General features: G+C 41.6%; 2 protein-coding genes and 1 pseudogene across 2 annotated transcripts; all 3 read right to left on the reverse strand.

Annotated features, from left to right (window-relative positions):
- Positions 1-2,997: 2,997 nt before the first annotated feature.
- On the reverse strand, positions 2,998-5,263 carry LOC141571784 (histone H3.3A-like; annotated as a pseudogene).
- A 165-nt stretch (positions 5,264-5,428) lies between these two features.
- On the reverse strand, positions 5,429-6,718 carry LOC141571785 (nuclear protein AMMECR1-like). The gene is given in 4 exon segments (XM_074333932.1): positions 5,429-5,843; positions 5,949-5,979; positions 5,982-6,177; positions 6,545-6,718. Coding segments are annotated over 4 exon segments (816 nt in total).
- A 23-nt stretch (positions 6,719-6,741) lies between these two features.
- LOC109439859 (di-N-acetylchitobiase) lies at positions 6,742-8,286 on the reverse strand. Its single transcript, XM_074333933.1, is given in 10 exon segments — positions 6,742-6,950; positions 6,953-7,033; positions 7,036-7,077; positions 7,080-7,111; positions 7,113-7,188; positions 7,191-7,238; positions 7,241-7,297; positions 7,300-7,344; positions 7,347-7,948; positions 8,204-8,286. Coding segments are annotated over 10 exon segments (1,275 nt in total).
- Between the last annotated feature and the right edge of the window lie 16,858 nt (positions 8,287-25,144).

A 25,144-nucleotide genomic window follows, 5' to 3' on the forward strand; every position in this document is an offset into this window, starting at 1 on the left:
ATATGTTGGTTCCTGGGCCTCTTGCAAGGGGTCTTGTGCAGCTCAGGTCAGCTACTGCCTGTGAATGGCCGAGGACTACCTAGTAGGAGCTACAATGATCCAAGTTGGTGCTGCCTGTGATGTACCTGGAGGTACATGGGGAGACCATGCTGAAACCAAGGATAGCTGCTACCAATACTGGCCTTGGGGTAGTTCCACAAAAATCTAGGACATCACATGGCCTGCTGCCACCCACCAGCCTCCTGTAAAATGCAGGCACTGATAGAGCCTCCTGTGGTCCATGAGTTGGGTGAGGCGGGGTCTCAGGAAATCACTAGGGTGAAGTGAGCAGAGCTTACCAAACCAATTCAGAGTCAGATTTGGCCCTGGGTGTGAGGGGAGTGTTCAACACAGGAAAGATGGTACCTCCCTGTCAGTTCCATGGGAGGAGGACTCCACACAGGGAAAATGGCCACTGTCCTTCCAGTCCTTGCCTTAAAGCCACACAACTTAATCTTTCCCCATATGTCCTCAATGCTGCCCAGTCACTGCTCTTCCACTGCAGTCCAGGGTGAGTGCCTACAAGTGAATGTATCTGTGCACGGGCCCTTTAAGAAGTTTCCTGCAGCCCTCAGTCCCATCCCGATGTCAGAAACCCCACTGTTTTTCACAGCCAGATATTTTGGGGGCTCTTCCTCCAGGCACCAGTAACCCAGGCTGGAGAGTCCAGTGTGGGGCTGGGTTCCTCACCCCTCCATGGGGAGACCTCTATGGCTGAGATAGCACTCCTGATTCTCAACGGCCACATGCAGGTGTAGGGCCAGCTTGTTTCATGTATCCATCCCTCCTACCAGTCTTGACATGGCTTCTTTATGTACTGTTATAAAACTTCTATTCAGTAGACTTCAGATGTTTCTCCAGCTTGATCGTTCTATAATTTAGTTGTAATTTTAATGTGTTCACGGGAGGAAGCAGTTATAGCATTTATCTACTCAGGCATCCTAGGTACTTCCCTGGTAATCCTCACTTCCTTTTTTAAAAATGTAATAGTTTTTAATTTTTTAATTGTGGTAAATATACATAACAAAATTTACCATAGTAACCATTTTTAAGTGCAGAGTTCAGTAGTGTTTTATATACATTCATGTTGCTATGCAACAGCTCTCCAGAACTCTTTTCATCTGGCAACACTGAAACTGAAACTCTACACCCATTAAACAACAGTTCCCCATCTTCTTCTCTCCCCAGCCCCTGGCAACCATCATTCTACTTTTTATCTCTGAATTGAGTGGTATGGGTACCCCATAGAAGTAAAATCAAACAGCATTTGTCTTTCTTGACTGGTTTCTCTCACTTAGCATAATGTTCTCAAGGTTGTATAATTCATGTTGTAGCATGGTTGAAAATTTCCTGTTCAAGGCTCTGTAATATTGCTGTGGTATGTATATCCCACCTTTTATTCATTCATCTGTTGATGGACAGTTGTTTTCCTTTCACATTTTGGCTATGAACATTGTTGTACAAATATCTCTTGGACACCCTGCTTTCAATTCTTTTGCGTATATACCCAGAAGTGGAGTTGCTGGATCATATGATAATTCTATTTTAATTCTAAGTTTTTTTAAATTCTAAGTTTTTGAGGAACTGCCACACTGTTTTTCACCACAGCAGTATTATTCTACACCTCCCAAAGTTCCAATTTCTCCATATCCTCTCCAGCATTTATTTTCTTTCTTTGATAGTAGCCTTCCTAATGGGTGGGAGGTGATACCTCATTGTGTTTCCTATTTTCATTTCACTAATGCTTAGTGATGTGGAGCATCTTTTCATGTGCTCATTGGTCATTTGTGTATCTTCTTTGGAGAAATGTCTATTCGAGTCCTTTGCTTATTTTTAAGTCAGGTTGTTTTTGTTGAGTTGTAGAAGTTCTTTATATATTCTGAATACTAAAACTTATCATATACTTGATTTGCAAACATTTTTTCCTGTACTATGGGTTGTCTTTTCACTCTATTGATTGTGTCCTTTGATGCAAAGACGTTTTTTTATTTTGATGTGCTCCAATTTACATACTTTTTCTTTTTATTATTTGTTGTTGTTGCCTGTGATTTTGATTTAACATACAAGAATACCATTGCCAAATTTTGTGTCATGAAGGTTTTCCTCTATGATTTCCTCTAAGAGTTTTATAGCTTTAACTCTTACTTTAGGTCTTCGAGCCCTTTGAGTTAATTGTTTATGTTGTAAAGTAAGGATCAAACTTCATTCTTTTGCATGTGGCTCACCAGTTATCAGTGCACCATTTTTTGAAAAGACTGTCTGTCCTCTCCCCCATTGAAGGGTCTTGTCACCCTTGTTGAAAATCATTTCACCATATGTGTTAGTCTGCTCAAACTACCATAACAAACAGCACAGACTGGGTGGTTTAAATAGCAGACAGTTATTTCCTCACAGCTCTGGAGGTTAGAAATTCAGGATGAAGGTGCCAGCAAATTCAGTTTCTGGTGAGAGCTCTCTTCCTGGCTTACAGATGGCCTCCTTCTCTCTCTGCCCTCACATGGCCTTTCTTCTGTGCATAGGTGGAGAGAGAAAGAGCTCTCAGGTGTCTCCTCTTTTTTTAAAAAAATGGTTTAATATATTTTAATAGCAAACTTATAGGAACAGCACAGAAACAGACAACATTAAAAACCTGTACTTGCATGTAGGACAACTCAGAAAAGTATAGTAAATGGTTGGAGTCTATTGTATGATAAAAATGCTACAAACACCATTTAGTTGCCATCAATAAGAAATGTACTTGTTTTAAAAAAATCCAAATGCTGGCATTGTCCAGAAAAAATTAACAGGTTTATTTACAATTGTTTCAAAGTTGAACTGTTGAAACTTGTTCACTGAAACATTTTGACTTGCATTAATGCTTTATGTCCCTGTATTTATATTAAAAATTCACACATAGATAAAAACAGAAAAACTGCCAATCTGATTTCTGTCCCCGTTTTTCCACTTGCAATCATATAATTAGTACCTTTTAACCCGATGGAGAAAAAATATCTTTAGTTCAGAGCTACTAATGACAGAAAGAAAATAATTTTTTTTCTTTTTAAGAATGATTTTTCCCATCATAGTGGATTCTGAAGTTCGTTCTCCACGTATGCAGCGTGCTAGCTGGGTGTCCTTTGGCGTAATTGTTACATGTTTGGCATAGAGAGCACACAGGTTGGTGTCTTCAAAAAGGCCAATCAGATAGGCCTCACTTGCCTCCTGCAAAGCACCAGTAGCTGCACTCTGCAAGCAAAGATCTGTTGTGAAGTCTTGAGCAATTTCTCGCAGCAGCCGCTGGAAGGGAAGTTTGCGAATCAGAAATTCAGGGAACCTCTGATAACATCTAATTTCACGGAGTGCTACAGTACCAGGCTGTAATGATGAGGGTTCTTCACTCCACCAGTAGAGGGCACACTCTTGCGAGCAGCTTTCATGGCCAGTCACTTCCTCCAGGCTTTCCCAAGTGTCGATTTGCAGGCAGTCTGCTTTGTATGAACGACGGCCTCTTCCTCTTATAAGGACACCAATCCTATTGGATAGAATCCCACCCTTATGACCTCATGTAAATTTTATGACCTCCCTAAAGGCCCTGTCTCCAAATACAGTCCCATTGGGGTATAAAGTATCAACATACGAATTTTGGGACACAATTTTGTCCATAACACTGTATATGCAAGGGTTTATTTCTGGGCTCTCTATTCTAGTCCACTGGTCTATAGCTCTGCCTTTATGCCAGACACTCACACAGTTTGATTCCTATAATTTTCTTATACATTTTTTATGCAAGCCTGAGATCTTCAACTTTGTTCATCTTTTCTGAAATTGTTTTGGCTATTCGGGGTCCCCTGAGATTTTATATGCTGTTGGAATTTTGAAAGGGATTACATTGAATTTATAGGTCACATTAGGTAATATTGTCATCGTAGCCATCTGTCTTCCAGTCCATGTCTTTCCATTTATTTGTGTCTTTTTAAATTACTTTCAGCAGTGTTTTCTAGTTTTCAGTGTACAAGTCTTTCACTCCCGTAATGGGGGTGGGGCTAATCTAATCTAATCACATGGGTCCTTCAAGTGGAAGATGACTGGAGAAGTGTGAGTCACAGGGAGCTCTGAATTTCATCTGTAGCAATTTCTACATTTACTAAGATGCCATCATCCCTGTTTTTTTTTTATCATTTAATTTAGTGGTGAAGTGCATTAAATGATTTAAAGATTAAATATCCTTGTACTCTTGGGATACCTAACTTGGTCAAGGTATTTAGCTGTTTTATAGTATATTTATATAGTACGTAAACAAAGAATCTCTCTTTTTTATTATTTTATTCTCTGGACAATTATGACTTATTGAAACCTAAAGCTAACAAATTTAAATTAACATATAATAGACAAATGTCTCTTTTTGGTTATTTGCTGAAAATAATCTCAGCTTAAAAAAATACTTAAGAGTAAGGAATTTGTCTAATCTGTTGTTTCACATACAGAAACAATAAAATTTTATAAGAATATTTCTCTAAATTGCCTTTTTTCTGACCTCTCTTATTCCACTTAATTATATTCTTCTCAAAGCAATAAATTCTGTATCTGCTCTCTTCCTGATATTCTCTGCTTTTCAAAATGAGTTCTATAGCATATTTGAAAGGTAGCTTGTACTTTCTTAACACTGTGTTTCAGTTTGTAAGTTGGTTCTATAAAGTGATGAGGCAGTCTCTCTTATGATAACCAGCACAATAGGAACAAACGATTTCTCACTCTCTGTGACAAGCCTGATCACGGACCTTCAAAAGTTATGTATTAGAACTAAAGTTCATACATTTTGACCATGGGGAAAATATATACTTAAGGAGTGAAGATCCACATACTAAGCTCTTGTAGCAAAATTAATTCTAGACAAATTCCACAGTGATACACAAATAACTGAATTTCCAATGAATTCCTCCCAAACTCAGCTATGAAAAGTTGTCTATCTCACTGAGGAAAACTAAAGAAAAACCTAAATAAAATCCTTAAAAACTGCACAGTTTCTTCCATCCACAGTCAATAGAAGGAAGAGAAGAAAGAAGACAGGAAAGTAAGGCAAGATGGACAGAAAGATTGAAACCTGATTGAGATAGCAAAGCAAAATTCTATATATTTTAAGGAAAGAAAACCGCCCAAAGGTATATATGCTGAAAAAAAAAATCAGTGACCTAAAATAATAAAATGGGATCTTCTTAACAAATTTCATTTTCCTACCCGTTACCATAATGATAAGATCATTATCTTAATTGACGACATCGAAGCTTCACCTGGCAATGGAAACTATCATCATAAAATGGTACAGTAAAAGAGATAGCTAGACCAAGACGGGGCAGGGTCTCCTGGGAAGAGGTCTGCAGAGAGGCCCAGTGATTGGCTATGCGGCTTAGTGTCAGAAATAATGGTTGTACAGTGGAAGGGGATGCCCAATGTCATTTTGGAAATGATGATGCTGGTGATGTGCAAGGTATTTAGCATAGCTCAGGGTCGTATTTTCACTACAGTACCTGGTCAGTTTTATGGTTTTCCTGAGTTCATTAGTAATCAGAGCTTTGTATCCTTTCCTCAGTAAGGAGTCTATAGTCTGAATACGGTCCCATCCTTGCTCCTTTGCAACCTCCGGTAGGTAGGTAGCAGTGCGTTTTGAACCTTTTTCATTGATGAATTCTATTCTAATGCCATGTACACCCACCTCCCAGTCCAAATAATCACAGACATCTTCAAAGTTACTGAGCAGAGACACTGAGCAGAAGAGCTGAGGCAGCTCATCCCTTGTCATTGTTGGAAAACGGCTATCTTTAGGGGCACTGGTAAGTGTGTACTCCCTGAGTCCTGAATGCAAATTCATGGCAGAAAAAGTACCTATGCATCCACGCAATCTTTTATCTCGACCAATCTTCGATGTTACACACAGTGGGTAGGGCTCGCTGGTGAACCGGGGGTCCGGGGCTGCTGGCATCCGTACAGGTGACAGTAGAGCACATCGAAGCAAAAGCAGCACATTTCCGCTGACACCACCATCTTCTGGGAGCCGGGCAGTGAGGAGGCTGCGGACGATGAGGAGGGCGAGGAAGAGGTGGCGGCCGGGGTGGAAAGTGGGGTCCCCACTCCGCAGCTTGGAGGTAAAGAATCTCTTTTGGACTATACTAATAACTAAAATATACAGCAACACGACAAAAAAGTATATATTTTTTTATCCCTTCGAGAAACGAGATCTGTTTATACAAATAATATTCTAAATCTCAATAGTTTGACAGAAGATGTTCATGTTAGTACAGGTTGGTTTTAAGACTTTCCACGTTTCTTCAGTTTGCTGTTTGGCTACAGCAGCTCCAGCGTTTGCCTGCCACATGCCAGTGCCGTGTAAGCCACATGCCAGTGCCGTGTAAGCCACATGCCAGTGCCGTGTAAGCCACATGCCAGTGCCGTGTAAGCAACATGCCAGTGCCGTGTAAGCCACACACCAGTGCCATGTAAGCCACACACCAGTGCCGAGTAAGCCACACACCAGTGCCGTGTAAGCCACACGCCAGTGCCGTGTAAGCCACATGCCAATGCCGTGTAAGCCACATGCCAGTGCCGTGTGAGCCACACACCAATGCCGTGTAAGCCACACGCCAGTGCCGTGTGAGCCACACGCCAGTGCCGTGTGAGCCACACGCCAGTGCCGTGTGAGCCACATGCTAATGCCGTGTGAGCCACATGCTAATGCCGTGTGAGCCACATGCTAATGCCGTGTGAGCCACATGCCAATGTCGTGTAAGCCACAAGCCAATGCCGTGTAAGCCAAATGCCAATGCCGTGAAAGCCACAGCCCAATGTCGTGTAAGCCACACGCCAATGCCGTGTGAGCCCCATGCCAGTGCCGTGTAAACCACACGTCTGTATATATGCTGCCTTTAAAGACATGCTCATGGGTTATCACACCACACGTCATGGGTACGGCCAGCAGCATCTTTACAGTTATAAAAAGGAGGGCTTTGATCTTTATCCCACTGCTTCCAGAAATAGAACTGTTTACTTGCTTTGTAATCATTTTAGAGGCACCTGACATCCTGCTGCATCACTACAAGGACCCCCGGGGAGGGACTTTTGCAATGGTACAAACGTGATCCTCCAATACAGCCGGGCAGGTATAATCACAACCACACAGGGAACACCCATTACACGTGCCTTAGGGTTAATGCCCACCTTGGTGTAGTGTCATATGCAGTTAATGTCTGATCATAGGGAGCCTTGGCTGCTGCAATACATTCTGACAGACCTGCCTTTGTTCATCACAAGACGTAACAAAGAGAAAGTCACAGCATCTGCAATTCCAGTATAATTATAGCACCTTGTGTCTATGCACTTTGGAGACCAAACAGCATCACAGGTTACCTGGGATCCCTCGATTTCCCGATGGAAAGGATCTGTCGTTTCTTTGACTAAAGCAGCTAATGCATCATATTCAGGTGATGAACAATTAACTTCTTGCTCTGTGTCTATATTAATTCCATCCATCCATCGTGTTTTGGACAAGTTAACTTGTTGAGTTACCCAGGACGCTCTGAGAGTAGGATTGATGGTCTTCTTTACCCACACGTCTCCTTTTAGCACTGCGCTGGCCCTTCTTGAATGCGCACAGCACGTAAGTCCTGAGTCATGTTTTCCAAAGACTGTCACAGTTGTAATCTGTGACCAGTCATAAGATTCCCCAGTTTTGTCACATACACGAAACACAAAGACCTCGAAGTCGGGGTGGTGGTGGATGGGTTGGCAGAGCGCTGGATCCCGGCACGGGCAGTTGGCCCCTCCCGGAGCGGCGGCATCAGCGCAGTGGCCGTAGCTGCAGCGGAGCCATCCCAGGGGCGCTGCCCGCGGGCGGGCGAGGAGGCGCCAGAGCCTGAGCGCGGGCCTGAACGTGCTGGGGCTTCACCCGGCTGTCGGTACTACTGTATTTTATATATAGTTTATATACACACACATAATGGCATTGTTCTCAGGATCTAATTTCTGAAAGGTGGTTTTCCCAGAATGCTTTCTTCTTATTTCTTCCTAACTGGTTTAGAATCAATGCTACTCATGCCGAATAAAAGGAGTTGTTTGGCTTTCCCTATATGTCTCCATTCTTTTGAATATTTTCTATAAGATCATGAACCGTCCTTGAAAGTTTTGTAGAACTTACCTGTAAAAGATCCCGGATATTCTGAAGGGAAACAGAATTTTACAACCGCTTTGACTTATTTCCTTGCAGTGAGACTTTTCCATTGACATAAAGGTCTTCATAGTTTTAAGATTGTTTAAATCTCTCCTATGCCTGCAGTGACGTATTTACCTGAGACGACTCTTTTTTTCTTAATGAATTTCACCTATTCGATTTCTCTTTTCAAAAAAAAAAAGAAGCTGCCATCAGCAGGCTGGGCACTCAGCACTGGCAGACGCCAGGTCAGCCTGGGTGAGTGGAAAGCCACACTGCTGTGCCCATACAAGCTCCATCTCAGCTGTTGTTTTGTACGGGGTCCCCAGGGGAAAGCCCTGGGGTTCTGGGAGAGGCTAAGTGACACCATCCAACAAGGCACCGCCCCCACCGGGTTCCAGCAGCCCCCACCACAGGGATGACCTCTGCTGGCATCCACACGCACACCGGTGCCTTCACCACTCTGCCCACGGCAAGAGGTGTGTGAACACATCTCTCCTCCACCTCTCAATTTTCCTGCTTTATTCTCCTCTAGTTCTGACTGTCCAGCCAAACCCCAGCCACTGCCCAGGAGGCATTCATGCACTACTTAGGGCATCTTTCACATTCTCCCCTCCCAGGGGCCTGTTTGGGTTTTCATTCCTTGGTCCTGCTTGACGGCCATTCCCAAAACTATCTGGTTCAGCTCCCAGGCTCACTGCCCTTGCCTTAGATGCTATTCTTCATAGCTGAATCACAGGAATGTGTTTACTTGGATTTTTTTTTAATTGTAGTGATTTTTTCAATTCAGCATTTGTAAGGGCTTTCAGTAAAAAGAATTCTATGTTAGCTTAAATAAAATTGTTTCAAACATCCAGAACATTATACTTTTATGAAAGAGAACAACACCTCTCAAAAAATAATTATAAATGGAGTCACTTTAAAATGTAGCCAGAGCTGCCATCCCAGAGGAACTGCTTTGCATGTCTTGTGCGTTAAATCTTTGAAATGTTAAAACAGGGCACAATAATCTTTGCATTGAGCCTAGAGCCACCATGTGCCCCAAAGTACTACTTACAAAGATAACAGGAAAGCAGTTATGTGGGCCGGCCTGATGGCTCAGGCGGTTGGAGCACCGCGTGGGGAACAGAGAAGACCTCTGGTTGGATTTCCACGTGGGCCTGTGAGCTGCGCCCTCTACAGCTAAGATTGAGAACAACAGCTCTCCGTGGAGCTGGGCTGTGGTGAGCAGCTGGAGGTTGGTGTGAGCTGCCATGTGCTGCCCTGAGCTGCCCTGTGAGGCTGTGAGCTGCCATGTGCTGCCATGAGCTGCTGTGTGCCACCATGAGTGGCTGGCAGACAGCGTGAGTGGCCATCAGGCAGTGAGAGCTGCCCTGAGCTGCTCTGAGTGGCCGACCGACACCTGGCGACAGGCGCCTGACTGCCTCAGCTTGGAGACTGACTGCCTCAGCTGGGCCTCGCCAAGGCTCATAATACCAGCATGGGCCAGGGAGCTGTGTCCTACACAACTAGACTGAGGAATGATGGCTTGAACTGGAGGGGGACGATGAAAGAAAGGGGGTGGGGAAGAAAGCAATTATGATGACTACGGGACTAAACAAATGTTTACTCATTTAAAATTAGCATCACTACATTACATTATCTGCACCAATAGAAATGCCTTCCTTCTATTGATATAATTGTTCTCCTTCCCTTTCTCATAAATATCCATTGCCTTTGTCTCATAATTGGAACATTGTTTGGGCTTCTGCCTGAATCAGTGCTTCCTGAGTAGTTATTCTTTTTTTAAAAATCTCAAATAAAAGCTTGTTGCCTCTCACCTGGAAAGCCTTTTTATTTTTAGGTTCATGTATCTTGGTGACTATGAAGGAGCCTAAAGTGGCCTCACCTTTATGGTCCAGCGTCCCCTGGAACCAGGAATGGTACCTACAGAGGATCTTTTGTGCTCACGGCTTCCATGGACTGTTGTCTCCCTGACTGTGAAGTCCTCATAGATTCAAGCCTTCTTCCTTTTTCGGTTGAGGTCAAATACCTTTATTTGAGGTCAGGAGGGTTTTTCTCTCAAGGAGAGATTTTTCACCTCAAGAGAGGGATTTTTCTCTAATGGGGTGGTGGTGGGGGGCTTGCCTCAGGTGCTGGCATACGAAGAAAGGTCATATAAGCTTGTTACTGATGAGACAAGTAAGGAGTTAACAGGACCAGGCTTATAAGATATGGCAGGAACGAGCTCAAACATTAACCACTTGGCTCTGACTCCCCTGGCTAGCACTGCACCTGCAGGCTGACAAGCACCTTACATCCATCATAGATGGGAACAGAAAAGTTCCCAATCACAACGGCAACCCTCTGCAAACTAACAAACATCTATCATAGCTGGGAACAGGACAGTTCCTGGGGGAAGACAATTGTAATTGCAGCCCCCCTGCAGGCTGACAGGCACCCTACATCCTGCATGGAAAAATATAAAACCCCAGCACTCCTTCTCATCAGCACAGCTGTCTCCGTTGGACTCTGCCCTGGCTAAACTACATTTGCCAGCATCTCTCTCTTACCCCTCTGTCTCCGCAGATCTCTCTCAGACTGCCCTGGCAAAACTCCCTTTGCCAGAATTCTCTCTCTCTGCCTGACTTTCAATAAAACTTTCTCCTTCTCCCACTTTCCAGAGTCTCGTGAATTCTTTGCACGTTCTGTGAATGACCAGGGGTTAATTCTATGCCAATGCAGTTATGTGGGAACAAATTTTCTTTATCAGGAGTGGCTTTTCACGGCTTTTGCTTGGAAGAAGCACCCAGGGAGGTGAGTAGCTCTGCAGGGATTTCCTGATGGATGAGTACTCATTTGGTTATTTTATGCTCTTTTGTTTCTTTTTCTTGTCTGTTATGTTGCTTGTCATAAGAAAAAGATTTCATAGGAAGAGGAATCCAAACGTCTCTGGGACAATGGAAAGCAATTTTTGGTTAATAAGCAGAAGTTTCTAATACATGAATAATTTTTGACCATCTGAGTAGGTACTTTAAAATTTCTTACTGTTTGTTAATGGTCTACTTTACTAGTAATATATGGCATTTTGTCTCCCTGACATATCACTTTAAAAATCCATAGGTATTCCATTTCTTATGTACAAGAAGCAATAACAGCATGTTTTCACTTAAAATGCAGTTGTTATTTTAAAGAGAAAAGACAAACTCTTTTCTCAGTGGAGGTAAAAAGATATCAAAGAATTTAATTCTATGTATATAAAATGTTTACTCAAAAAAAAAAATTTCTTACTGTTTGTTTTACCTGAAGACTGACAACTTATTTAAAATAATTTCATAACTCTATGATCAGAAATTTGGCAAAATTAGAAACCTAATAGGAGTTTTCTAAGCCTCAGTAACTTGCAAGGCCTTGCTAACAGATAATCAGAAACGTAAACACAGCCCACAACTGCCTGAGACTAAATAAAAAAAAAAAAAAAAAAAAAAAGGGCAGGAGGTAGGAAGAAAGCTTTTTCAAAAACACAAGCAGCTAAAAGAGTTCCTTTGCCTAAGCAGCACCCACCGTCTCCTTAACTAAAGTGTTTATCAAGGACAAATACAAATCTTAGAGCCTCAGCCACCTGAATGAATACACTTAAATTATTCCAACTGTTATAAATTAAGGGGGTTTTGTCTTATTGTACCTGTCCCATGGCTAAAAAATATTTTTCTTTTATGAAACTATCAGGTCTCTGGCTATGTCTGTTTCTATATGTGTATGTATGTCTACCTCCAGAGGAAATTACTAGAATTGGTTTATATAAAGAGCTCTGTTTAACTGGTGAAAAAATTAAGTGCTTATATTAAGTAAGAATTATAATAGCTGCAAGCGACTGACCGATGACTGGCAACCAACTGCCTCATCCGGGGAGAGCACAAGGCTCATAACACAGCACGGGCCAGGGAACTGTGTCCTGCACAACTCGACTGAGAAACAACGGCTTGAACTGGAGTGGGGGGGGGGAAGAAGGAGGGGGAAGAATTATAACAGAAAGTAACTCAAATGCTTTTCAGGATCATGTGATCTGAAAACACATTTACTATTAAAATTTATTTAAATTTGTTGGTTTAATTAAAACAGACATGTCTTTAGAGTTATCAAATTTAATGTATTATTTATCTGTGTTTACAAAACAATTAAGTTCATGTTATCTCTACTACAGGGTTTGTCAACAGGAAAAGAGCTGGGGATAACAATTGACTTTAATGTCTCATAACATTTTCATGAGTAATCCAAGTATAATTGTTGAGAATTACTAAATTAAATAGATGTAAAAAAAATAAAAGAATTTTGGTGAAACTTTTCATCAATAAATGTTTTACAGTATGTGTACTTAAAAATAGTTCCCCACAGTCTTTTGGTAACTTGAAACCTTAGAGATTTACTACGTTAAATGAAAAGATGAAAATTATTGAATATCTAGGTCATTTGAAATAAGATAAAATACTGAGACATTAATTGCTAAATGAATCTAAGTTTACCTACTTTTGGCTTTTTAATATAGGAAAACTAAAGATATTTGGGTCTATTAATAAAAATGTCTTACGTTAAGGAAGTACATGCTTCTAAAAATGATGAAATATATTTGCCAGTCAAAAACCTATGTTTCTAGAGATTACAAAATTGTGACGGGCCAGCCGTCACGAGTCGATGGGTTCCCGAATGGGGGAGTGGGAATGAATAAAAGACACTCTCACATATGATGGCGATCGCGGACTTCAGTGATCCTGAAGACACTAAGTTTATTTTACTGCTCCCATATAAGCAGTTTGAGCACGTGCAAGTATGTATTAACATAACAAATGTAAATTCTTTAGCTTTCACATAGAGGATACAAAATTCACCGAAACTCACAAGTAATTATCTTATCAATTGCCCTGATAGGCATCAGCCTTCTGTGTCTGGGAACTGGCCGCTCCCACCAAATTCCTCAGCAGCTTACAAGCTCAAGCTCCCCTCAGGTGCAGGCAGAGACAATTGCCTCAGGGGGAGGAAACAGGTAGCATAAACCGAGCCACTCTGCAAAGCTCAGAGTTTCCTGTAACCATGGCTCCCCACATCTCCCCCTTTTTTATTTTATATGAACAAAATCCATCCAGTCAGGATGGTGAGGTGACGGCGCCTGTCTTAGGCATCCCAGGATGCCTGCCTCAACTTACCCGTCATTGGTACTCATATTTTATCATACAAGCCCTGTCTTAGGTGTTGAAGCGGCTCCCAAGTATTTACCCGTCGTTGACTAATCCATCCCTCATAAATGCACAGGGGTGAGAGTCTTAAGACTTGCCTTAAGCTCAAGCTGATGGATGTCTAATGAGGATGGGGAGTAGGCACAGAACCGAACAGACACAGAAGCCCAATAAACCGCTTTGGCCTACTCAAAGCATACTCAATTTCTTTAAAAACCTGCAAACTTTTTTCAGCATACCAAGGTCCAGAAATATTAACAGGAAGCATAACAAAAGATGGTTGTTTAAGTATCATAACATGAGTTCCTAATGGTACCCAAGAAATACAATTTGCTAAAGAACAATTACTACAGGATACACTAAATTGATTTCCTATAAAGTGTACATTAACATTTCCAATCAACAGTGCATAAGGAGAAGGAACACAAGCAGATGTATTACAGTCTTAGCAACAGTCGTCCAATCTCTAGTCCCATCTTTCAAGACACTCACATGACTGCAGGGAGTGCCTGATTTACAGAACTCAACTATTTGAACAACTTCACCTATTACTCCCATAAGTCTCCATAATGAATTTTGTTGATATTGTGTATCAGAAGTCCAAAGTCCAGAAGTCAGTTCTCGGGCCCATCCTGACTGGTTACTTCTTGACCAGTCAATGATGTATCTGCCTGTTCCAGGAATGTCATAACGAACAGGATCATTGCCAGGACAGTCTCTCCATGGGACAGTCTCAATATTTAATTTCAATCTTTTATTGCAAGATGGACGTGATGGAGGGACGGGCAGATTTATTCTGCGTCCTCCTGACCAATCACCTAGCATATTAAGACGAACAGTCCATCCAACTAAAGAGTCATTAATGTGCATAGTGACAGGAGAACTACGCAAGCACCCAGATGTTGACCTATTATTTGCAATACAAATAGGCAAACCTGTTCCTATACCATTATAAGTAAAATTCTTCTCTAGTTGTTGTTTTATGTGTCCATCAGAGGGCAATCCTAAATGCCTGAGTATCATTAACATAGACTGGAATCTCAGGACCGTCCCACACAGCGGGGTGGAGGATTGGTGGATCAGGTACATAGGCCCAATACGTCTGGTCAGGTTCCGCTTGGCAAAGCATCAGTAGCATCATCAATGGGCTGAGGGTCCACATGTCGCACCAATCTTTCTGGCAGCCACCGAGGGCCTTCTGCATCCTGTGGAAAAACACATACATGTCCTCGTCCCCATATGAGGACTGGATCTGGGCCTTGCCAAGAGCCCGTAAGTGGGTTTTTCCATTTGACCAAAGCCTGAGGAGCAGTGGAAGGATGCCAAAAGCGCTCTGCAGCACTCCTGCAAATGGGCATCCAAGGTCAAAAAATTTTGAATAAAGAGAGAATGAGACAAATAATTATGAGGCGTCAGGGGATATAACTCCCCCTTTTTTATTTTTTGCAAATTAACTTTTAATGTACCATGAGTACGCTCAACAATCCCTTGTCCTTGGGGATTGTAAGGAATGCCAGTAACATGATTGATCGAAAATTGCTGGCAAAATAGAGCAAATTTTTTGCTGGTATAACCTGAGCCATTATCTGTTTTAAGTTTTTTAGGAGTTTTAATCATGGCAAATGCAGCAAGACAATGTCTAATAACATGAAATGTGGCTCCTTTCCATAATATTTTCGAGCTTCCAAGCGGCTCTCCTGAATTAAACTGGCCACAAATTTATAATAAGGTGTAAGATTTTTTTTTTTTTTTTGTGCAGCCACATGGAGGTGTATCCATCTAAGTGGCCCTTCTTGCCACAACACTGCTGTGGGTGTATGTTTGGTGTCTAAAACATACACATATAGAGGTTTAGAATAATCTAAAAAAGAAACATGCTGTAGCTGAATGGCTTCCTCAATCTTAGAAAGAGCCTTCCGTGCAGGCTCAGTAAGAGACCTGGGCGAGGTCGGATCAGAATCTCCTTTTAAAATTTCAAACAGTGGTTTAAGATCTCCAGTAGTTAGTCCCAAAGAAGGGCGCAGCCAATTAATATCTCCCAACAGTTTCTGAAAATCATTAAGAGATTTAAGATGATCTTTTCTAAGCTCTATTTTTTGTGGAGTGAAATACTGAGCAAACAACTGAAATCCCAAGTAAGAATAAGGCTCACTTCTCTGTACTTTCTCAGGTGCAATAATAAGACCTGAGGCTAGAAGATTCTTTTTTATATCTGCAAAGCAAGCTAACAACATTCCTTCTTTCTTACAAGCCAATAAGATGTCATCCATATAATGAATGATATACACAGATGGAAACTGTTTTCTGGTGTTATCAATTGCTTCACTAACAAACTTCTGACATAAAGTGGGGCTATTAGCCATACCTTGGGGGAGGACTCGCCATTGATACCTTTTTATAGGTTTTTGGAAATTTGGACTAGGAATGCTAAAGGCAAATCTCTTACAATCTTGGGGATGGAGTGGTATATTATAAAAGCAATCTTTTAGATCTAGCACTATTTTATAAGTATCTTTTGGAATAGCAGAAGGATGAGGTAATCCTGGCTGGAGAGCACCCATAACTTCCATAGTTTCATTTACTTTTCTCAAATCCTGCAACAATCTCCATTTCCCCGATTTTTTCTTAATTACAAAAATGGGTGAATTTCAGGGCGACTCCCTGAATTGACTCTTGCCTGTTGATACAATACTTTTTTCATAGGCTTTCCCTGTATAGCTGCCGCTATGGCTATGCCTTGAGTAAAAGAAGGTCCTACGTCAGAACACAAACGAATATAGTCAGACAATGTTCCCTTTTTTCTAAATGGTCTAATAGCAGCTTGGCATGCAGAATTAGCATTTTCATAAGCAAGCTACATTATAAAAGACTGAGTAGCAGCCGATGGCCCAAAAATCCGCCCCGCGGCTGTATTGAGGCGAGACACAAATTCTTGAAAAGGCTCATCTGCTCCCTGCCTTATCTGAGATACATGTTCCTCTTTGCGGGAAGTGTCTGGTAGCATACGCCAGGCTTCCTTTGCAGCGGCAGAAGTCTGAGCATAAGCTCTTGCCGCAAAGCCCATTTGGTTTCTTATTTCAGCATAAATGCCTTCACCGGCCAACATCTCAAAAGTGATGGGAACTCGCCTCAAATTGTTCTGATTAGCTTTCTTTTTGTAGTTTTCATAAAACTCAGATCTCCATAAGAGATAATCGCCTCCCGAAAGGCAAGCATGAGCAATAAGCTTCCAATCCTCTGGAGGGGTGGCTTCAGTAGACAGAACATCCAAAATTGCCATGGTGAAAGGGGCAATAGGTCCATACTGCACACAAGCCTCTTTCAATTCTTTTATCTGCTTCCACTGGAAAGGCCTCCAATCCCTAACCCTACGTCCTGCCTGATCATATCTTTCAAAAATAGGATATACGCCAAACTGCTCTGTAGATTCCCCTTGCTTGTGAGCCTCTTCACAAGCTATTTGAAGAGGGGATAGTACAACAGAGTCCGATCCTGGCTTAACATAACTTGGCGAAGGCTCTGCAGGCATGTCCCAAACCGGGGACTGCGGCGGAGGTCTCCACCTACAGGACTCCTCAGGAGGTGGTGCAGAGGGATCAACTATGGGGGGATCTTTACTCCGAGGACAATTTCCTCCGTCTACAGCAACTTTAAGTTCTATCAACTGTCCCTGAATCTTTTTTATTTGATCTGCAAGAGAAAGTGCAGTATCTGCAAGTTGCTCGTCCTCCCGAGCCACAGCCACTAAAGGAGGGTTTTTGTCCCTATCATATTTGACTGCCTCATCTTCTAATTTTTTTTGATCCTGAGGTTTTAAATCTTCCCGGTGCTCGACCGGAGTTTCCTGATAAACAGGCTCTTTATTAACCTTAAGAACTCCCTCTAACAACTTTGCGCTCTCTCCCTCCTCATCGCCGGCTTGTTTCACTTTCTCTAATTTGCATTCCTCATGTTTAAGGTTCAAACAGTCTCGGATCAAAGTCCACAGTCCAAATGTTTCAATCGGAACCTGCTGAGGCCCGTGGTCAGTGTAAAAATCCTTTAACTGTTTTCCCACTTTCTGCCAGGTTCCCAGACTGACAGTGCCTTCTTCTGGAAACCACGGACAAACTTCTTTTACAAATTCTAAAAACTTATCTAACTGTTCTCTGCTCACCCGACAGCCATGGGCGGCAAGCAATTTCTTAAGTCCTCTAACATACAGGTCCTTGCTGCTAGCGTGACCCATTCTTTTCCCTAACTCGGTCCTTCTTTCAAACAAAGAAACAATCAGGTGCCCTTCTGGATTGGGGCCCAATCAAGCTCCGTGACAAAAAGTCGTGGAACTATCAATCATTCACACATTCATTCGACCGAGGGGATCGTGTCTCACTCACCGTGCATCCACTGATTCAGCTCTTATACAAGCCGGGGCCCTTTCCACGCGGTGTTCCTCACTGTTACCTCCGTATTCGAGCCCCACGTTGGGCGCCAAGTGTGACGGGCCAGCCGTCACGAGTCGATGGGTTCCCGAATGGGGGAGTGGGAATGAATAAAAGACACTCTCACATATGATGGCGATCGCGGGACTTCAGTGATCCTGAAGACACTAAGTTTATTTTACTGCTCCCATATAAGCAGTTTGAGCACGTGCAAGTATGTATTAACATAACAAATGTAAATTCTTTAGCTTTCACATAGAGGATACAACATTCACCGAAACTCACAAGTAATTATCTTATCAATTGCCCTGATAGGCATCAGCCTTCTGTGTCCGGGAACTGGCCGCTCCCACCAAATTCCTCAGCAGCTTACAAGCTCAAGCTCCCCTCAGGTGCAGGCAGAGACAATTGCCTCAGGGGGAGGAAACAGGTAGCATAAACCGAGCCACTCTGCAAAGCTCAGAGTTTCCTGTAACCATGGCTCCCCACACAAAATATATTAATAAATTTGTCAATCTAAAGAATGTTAATCAGTCTGAGATACGGAGACATGTTTTCATTAAAAAAATGAAAATAATTTTGTTCTGGTTATTTCAGAATGGGAAGAGAGAAAGAAAGATTTTATCTCTTACAATTAAGCAGGTTAAATTTAAATTGTTATCATAAGGACTTTTTAAAAAAATTAATTAAGCTTTCACATCAATGATGTGCTTATGCAGAGCTAAAACTTAATGTTATTTCTCTGCTAAAAGCGCAAAATTTTCCTTTATTATTGATGTACTCTTAAGAACGTATAAACGGAAAGCAAAGATTTTATGTTTTATTTAAATGATTTCCTATGTTCATTGTCATCAGGTTTTTAATTGCCTAACTAAACCAAGTCTTCTTAATATTAAAAAACAAAAAACAACTAAAATTTTGCTCATACCTATGTAACCTTATGTATTTCTCTTTAAAATCTCTTCTTGTTACTTTGGTTAAATGCATAATTAAGTATTGTTCTATTAAGTATTGTTCCACAATGACCTATGATTCTATTTCATGAAATGTTTTAAACCTCTTGATGTGATTGACAGGCCTTCCAAGATCAGATTCCAAATTGTCTTATTGACATAGGAATAACTTGGGGTGTTCCAGAAGGCCCCTGAAACGTTTCAAAGAAAATTTCTCTCTTTATAAAAGGGAGAAATTAAACTAATTAGGTTTATTTGGTATGTTAATTACACGGGAAGCACTGTCAAATAAGTGATGCTAAACCTTTGATTATATTTATATAGTCGATACGCTATTATTATGAATGTTCTAAAAATTATATAAAATTCTGACACGTCCTGGGAATGCTGAAAAATGTAAAGTCCTTCTCTGTCTCTTAAAGCTGTAACTCTTAACCATGTTTTGAAATGTAACCACCAAGGAGTAACTAAAATATCACCCACAGAGAACGAAGGGAATAAAAATGTGGCCTTTTTAAAACACAGCCTGCTGTATAAATTCCCTTGCAGAATGTTGAGTTATAAAGAAATTATGTTATTTACAAAACTACTAAAAATCAATGGCAGATAAAACAAATGACTGTGCATGAAAATGGGATGTATGTTTTTAGCAGAAGAAGGTGTGAAGTGCGAAGATGCATTTTTTTTAGGGAAAGGAAAATACAATGTGTTTTTTGGATAAGGTAGCATATAAAGGATATGAGGTTGTTTTTGTTTTTTGGGTTCTTTTCTTTTTCTTATAAATAAAGCAAAAGGAAAGTAATTTGTCCTAAACTAGAACCATTGTTTTGAAATTAGAAAGGAAAAGATAAGACAAAAGCGGAAGGTATAAGTCATTTGTAGGTTTGTGGATATTGCAGAAGTTTGTGGAGGAGTAAAGAATTTCCATGTGGTCCAGCTAACTAAGACTGGAATGGGAAACTGAGTCAACTACATTATGTGTATATGGATGTATGTGAACGCTCACCAGACTTTTAACCATGGCCATTTTTAAGCCTTTTATAATTTATGGACAGTTACGGTTTTACTCTGATGCTTTGGCAAAATATATTCCCATAAATGTGTTTTGTCTTTAAATATTCATTAAAAATACCTTACAAGTATTCTGAAATACAGGTTTCTGGTAACTTTAAAAACACAACACTGAATTAGGTAAAGATTTATACAACTCTAAGGAAAAACTGGATTTATGAAACTACTGACAAGAAGATAAAGATCAACAAGAATTAATAACATGGGTAAGAGTGATTCTAGTTTTTGTAACTTTTCACATAAAATATTACTGGTGAGACAGGTTAGTTAGCATGTTGTTAGGTAGACAGGAAGGTCCCTGGTGGAATAAACAAAAGGCAGTCATTTCCTAAAATTCCAGATTCTGAATTCTGAAGTAACTCGTTCATCCAGGACAAATGGAGCAGATTTAATAGACAGGAATGAGTTATTGTGCTAATGCTTTCAGGATGGGCAATCAGAGCAAAAAAAAAACTGGTACACAAATTCCATTAGAAGGCGTCAGTTCCTTTCTTCAAACAGGCAAGAGGAGACATAAGAATAAGAGCCTTTGCCTGATGCAGGCACCCCATTTGGGACCCACTCCTGCTCGGAAGCTCTGACCCTTTGCTTTTTAATAAACTATCCTCTTTTACAACACCTTGCCTCTCCTTGGTCCGTGCTTCCATTCTTTGGTTTCATGAGACACGATCCCGGCACGCACTCAAAAACTCTCCTACATCACTGGTTTTAATCTGTTTTCCAGGTATAAGAAAATGTTTTCCTAAACTACCTATGATCTAGAGCAATTTGGTAAATTATACCTTTGTAAACAAAATTAAAGCATTTATCTTTTCCTTCCTACCTGAAGCCTCCAGATTTCAGGTCCTCTTAACTAATCCACCTGTGACCAAACTGAAAGGTGTTGACTCTTGGACTCATGTTTCCTAATTTAAAGAAAGCTCTTGCACCAAACTGGACAGCTCGACAAACAGAACATTTGAAATTTAAAGTGACTGGGAAATGAAGCAGATCACCTCTGTTGTGGAAGCTAACCCAAGATTCCGGGCCAAGCCTGTATAATTCCCCTGCCTTTCTTCTCACTTTAATTCCTTCCTCTCTCACAAAAATATGAGAGGTCAGCCACCCACTGTAATAGTTGTTGTTTGTTTTTCCCCTTAGTTTCTATCTGGGCAGATAACATTGAGCATCATCTTTAAACCTACTTCACACGTCCAAATGCACCGCAATTACATACATAGACAAGGACATTTCTTGCCTGGTGATGTCAGCCCCCGTGAAGGCACCAGATTTGGAAGAATACTTTTTCCCTGGGAAGGTATTAAAATGAAAAAATACATGATTATCAACACATCAAAAACCTTGCAGGAAATCACTGTATCTACCACTAAAACAAATTCGACCAGGAAAAAGCTTTAAATCCCTGTATGTGAGTTATATTAGGCAGTAGATTTGCTCTTGACCAGCTCCCAGCTGAGCATGTGCGGTTTGCTCTGTTGTTAATACCTTTGTACTTGGATGAAACACCTCTGGAAAATACATAGAACTAAATAAAATCCAGGCACAAACCAAATGACTAAATACAGTGCCCACTGACACCTCAGGTTTTTTAATCTTCAACTAACTGCCCTCAGGCATTGCCTCTTGGTTCAAATCTATTCTTCAAATTGAACTTAACATTTTATTTGTTATTATAAAATATTTGCTGCTCTAAAACCATTAGTTTCGCATGTCTTGGTGTTGTAAAAACACCATTCTGATAATACTTGCTCAACATTTTTGAAATGCTCACTAAGGCCTGTGAGACTACATAAAAAACCTCAAGAAACCACAGACGATGTCTGCCCTTAAAGGAACAGGATGGCAAAGCCTTCCTCTGTGCTGGCGCTCTTGCTGCTCCAATGTAGCTAAAGTTCCTAAGAACAAGGAAAACCACTTTCCCTCCCACGTGGGACATGACATACCAGGAATGACTTTTCCTGGCAATGAGAGACTGACAGTGGCCTGACACCCTGAAAATGAGCCGTCCTAACAATAGAGGGCCAAGGATGCTTCAATGACGGATCAGTGCTGCTTTCCAGTGATTTATCAGTCATGCTTTGAAGGAAAGATGGTGATCAAAATGGGGGAAATGTCAAAAAAATATTAAACAGCCACTTTAAACTGGAGCGGGAGCTGCCATCCCAGAGGAACTGCTTTGCACATCTTATGTCTCAAACTTTTGAAATGTTAAAACCGGGCAAATAACCTTTACATCTGGGCCTAAAGCAGCATTATGTCCCAGAGAACTGTTTGCAAAGACAACAGGAAAGCTGTTATTCTGTTTACTGAACTGAAAATTTTAATTATTTAGAATTAGCATCACTACGTTTTGTTATCTGCACGAATAGAAACGCTTTCCTTCTATTGATGTAATTGTTCCCCTTCTTTTTCTCATAAATACCCATTGCTTTTGCTTCCTAACTGGAATATTATGTGTGTTTCTGTCTGAATCAATGCTTCCCAAATATATATATATATATATATATATATATATATATATATATATATATAATCTCAAATGCTTGTTGCTTCTCTTTGAAAGCCTTTTTATGTTTAGGTTAACCCACCCATAGAAAGAGGTGGACGAATCATAAGTGTACAGTAGATTTTCCCAAAGTGAACATTGAGATAAGCAACACCCACATCAAGGAACATTTCCAGCTCCAGGAAACGCTCTTGAGAGGTATTGAGTCATAAACCAACCTCTCCCCAAATAGCTCTTAGCTTGATTTTTAACAGCACAGATGAGTTCTGTCAGGTGTTGGTAGAATGGAATATTACAGGGGAAACCCCTTGGTATCTGCCTCTCACTCAACAGTATATCCCCGGGTCTCACCCCTTAGGTGGTGTGTGGTTGTAGATTATTCATTCCCATGGCTACAGGGGGTCCCTTGTATGAACAGGACCACACTTCTGTCCTCTGACGTTCATGGGCATTTGTGCTATGCCCAGATTTCACAAATCATGCTGCTATGAACGATTTTCTCATATATGTATTGCACACACATGCACACATGTCTATTAGGTATATAAATAGGAGTGGAAATGTTGGGTCATAGGGTGGGTGAATGCTTGGCTTTAGAATGTACGCCCAAAGAATTTTCAAAGTATTTGAATCAATTTACTCTCCCACTAGCAATATATGAGAGATATAATTAAATTCTTGCCAACAATTTTACTCATTCTGGGACGCGTGCACTGATATCCCATTATAGTTAATTTGAATTTCCTGTCTGACTAAAATTGAGCAATTTTTGTAAATTTACTAGGTATGTAAATATCTTCAACAGGACACTGGACGGGACTAATTGTTAATAACTGAATGGGACTCCTGTAATTTGCCAGCATTTTTTAACTGTTATGGTCCTTTTGTTATAAATGGATCTGTGGTCAAAGACCTGTGATATAATCAAAAAAAATTTTTGATCTGTGTCCCCAGTTCCTGATACAGAACTCCTAAAACGTTTGAAATCTCCTGAGTGAGCAGAGTGACTTTGGGATGACATGACTCTTGGCTGAGGGGTCCTAGAGAGCTTCGGAATGGGGGATTGTCACCAAAAAGACCAGCCACGATTAGAAAGTTGCAACTTTCAGCCTCACTCCCTGACCTCTGGGGAGAGGAGCTGGAGGTTGAGTTCAATCACCAATAGCCAATAACTTAATCAATCATGCCGACGTCATGAGACTTACATTAAAAAAAACAAACCCTTAAATCTACAGAATTCTGAGAGCTACCGAATTGCTCATCACATCCATGTGCTGGGAGGGTGACACACTCCACCTCAGTGACACAGGCTTCTGCGCTGGGGACCCTTCCAGACCTCGCCCTAGGGACCTCTTCATCTGGCTGCTCACTTGTGTCCTTTATAACCAACTGTAACAGTAAGCTTAGCATTTTCCTGAGTCCTATGAGCTGTTGTAGCAAATTATTGAACTTGAAACGGGGGACCCCAACTTAGTACCGAAGTCAGACAGAAGTGCAGGTAACATGAGGGGGGGACCTGAAACTTGTGACTTAGGTCTGAAGTGAGAGCAGTCTGTGGGATGGAGCCCGTAACCTGTGGGGTCTGATGTAACTCCAGGTAGTGGCAGGATTCCGATTATGGGACACACAGGTGGTGTCAGAGCATCAGAGAATTGGCTCAGTGGAGAGAAAAACATCCCTCACCATCCCAGAAAGGAATTTAGAGTAAGAGAGCAAGTCAACCTCCCCCTTGGATGTCAATTATTAGTCCCTGTTCTTCCAGCCAAACCTGAGTGCCTAAAAGTACCAGAGAAAGTTCTAGTCTCAGATCTTTGCTCCAAGAATTAAAATTAGTCATTCTTTTTACATCCCTCACCTTGAACACCTGAACTCTTTTCCTACATTAGGAAAATTCCACAAATAGAGTCTTGGTGGGGGGCAGAGGCCACTTCACTCCGTAAGAGGGAAACCCACTGTCCCCAACACTCTTGCAGCTGGACACGGCATAAGGCTCCCCCATCAGGTGACCACATGCCAGACTCTGACTCAGGACATGGTGACACAGAGGCTGGAACCGAGCAGAACTCATTTGGCAGTAGCACGAGCTGCCAGGAGCAGCAGTGACAGCAGTCATGGCTGCACGGTCCAGGGTCCACATGGATGTCAGTGGTGTGAGCAGTAACACGTGTGCACAGCAGCTGGGGCTGTGGTTCTCACATGGGACCCGAACTGGGGGGACTGTGGGTCAGTTTCTGGTGTGTGGCCTCAAGCGTGTTTTGTGGCCTCCCCAAAATAGTATTAGGTCAGAATATGCTACACACACACACACACACACACACACACACACACACGGGCGTGCATGAAGTCGGACAATTAAGTTTGTGAACTTGTTGCAATGATTTTGTTAACCTTTTTTGATATCAGAGGGATAATTCATTATGAATTTGTACCAACTGGATGTAAGGCTTGCGGTGAGATAATGAGGCTAAGAGAGTCTGGCGGGTTGTGAGTGCTTTATTCTGCACCGCCGGGCGAGGTTCACCAGTCCGCAGATGGGGGCTGGTGAAGTCGCGCCCAGGGCAGAGTGAGGAAGGCATATATGCGATTTTTGGGGTTGGGGTTGGCTGAGTGAGGTGGCAGATGAGCAGGCATCCCCAGTGCAGATCGGGCACGAGCGGCTGTATCCGGAGCTGTTTATCGCACCAGCAGTCTGCTGCCTTTTCTGGGAAACGCCAGGGGTCCCAGTTTCTATCATGCAAGGAGGGGTCTGACTTGGCAGAGGGGTATTT

Source organism: Rhinolophus sinicus, linkage group LG05, assembly GCF_036562045.2.
Source record: "Rhinolophus sinicus isolate RSC01 linkage group LG05, ASM3656204v1, whole genome shotgun sequence".
Lineage (NCBI taxonomy): Eukaryota > Metazoa > Chordata > Mammalia > Chiroptera > Rhinolophidae > Rhinolophus > Rhinolophus sinicus.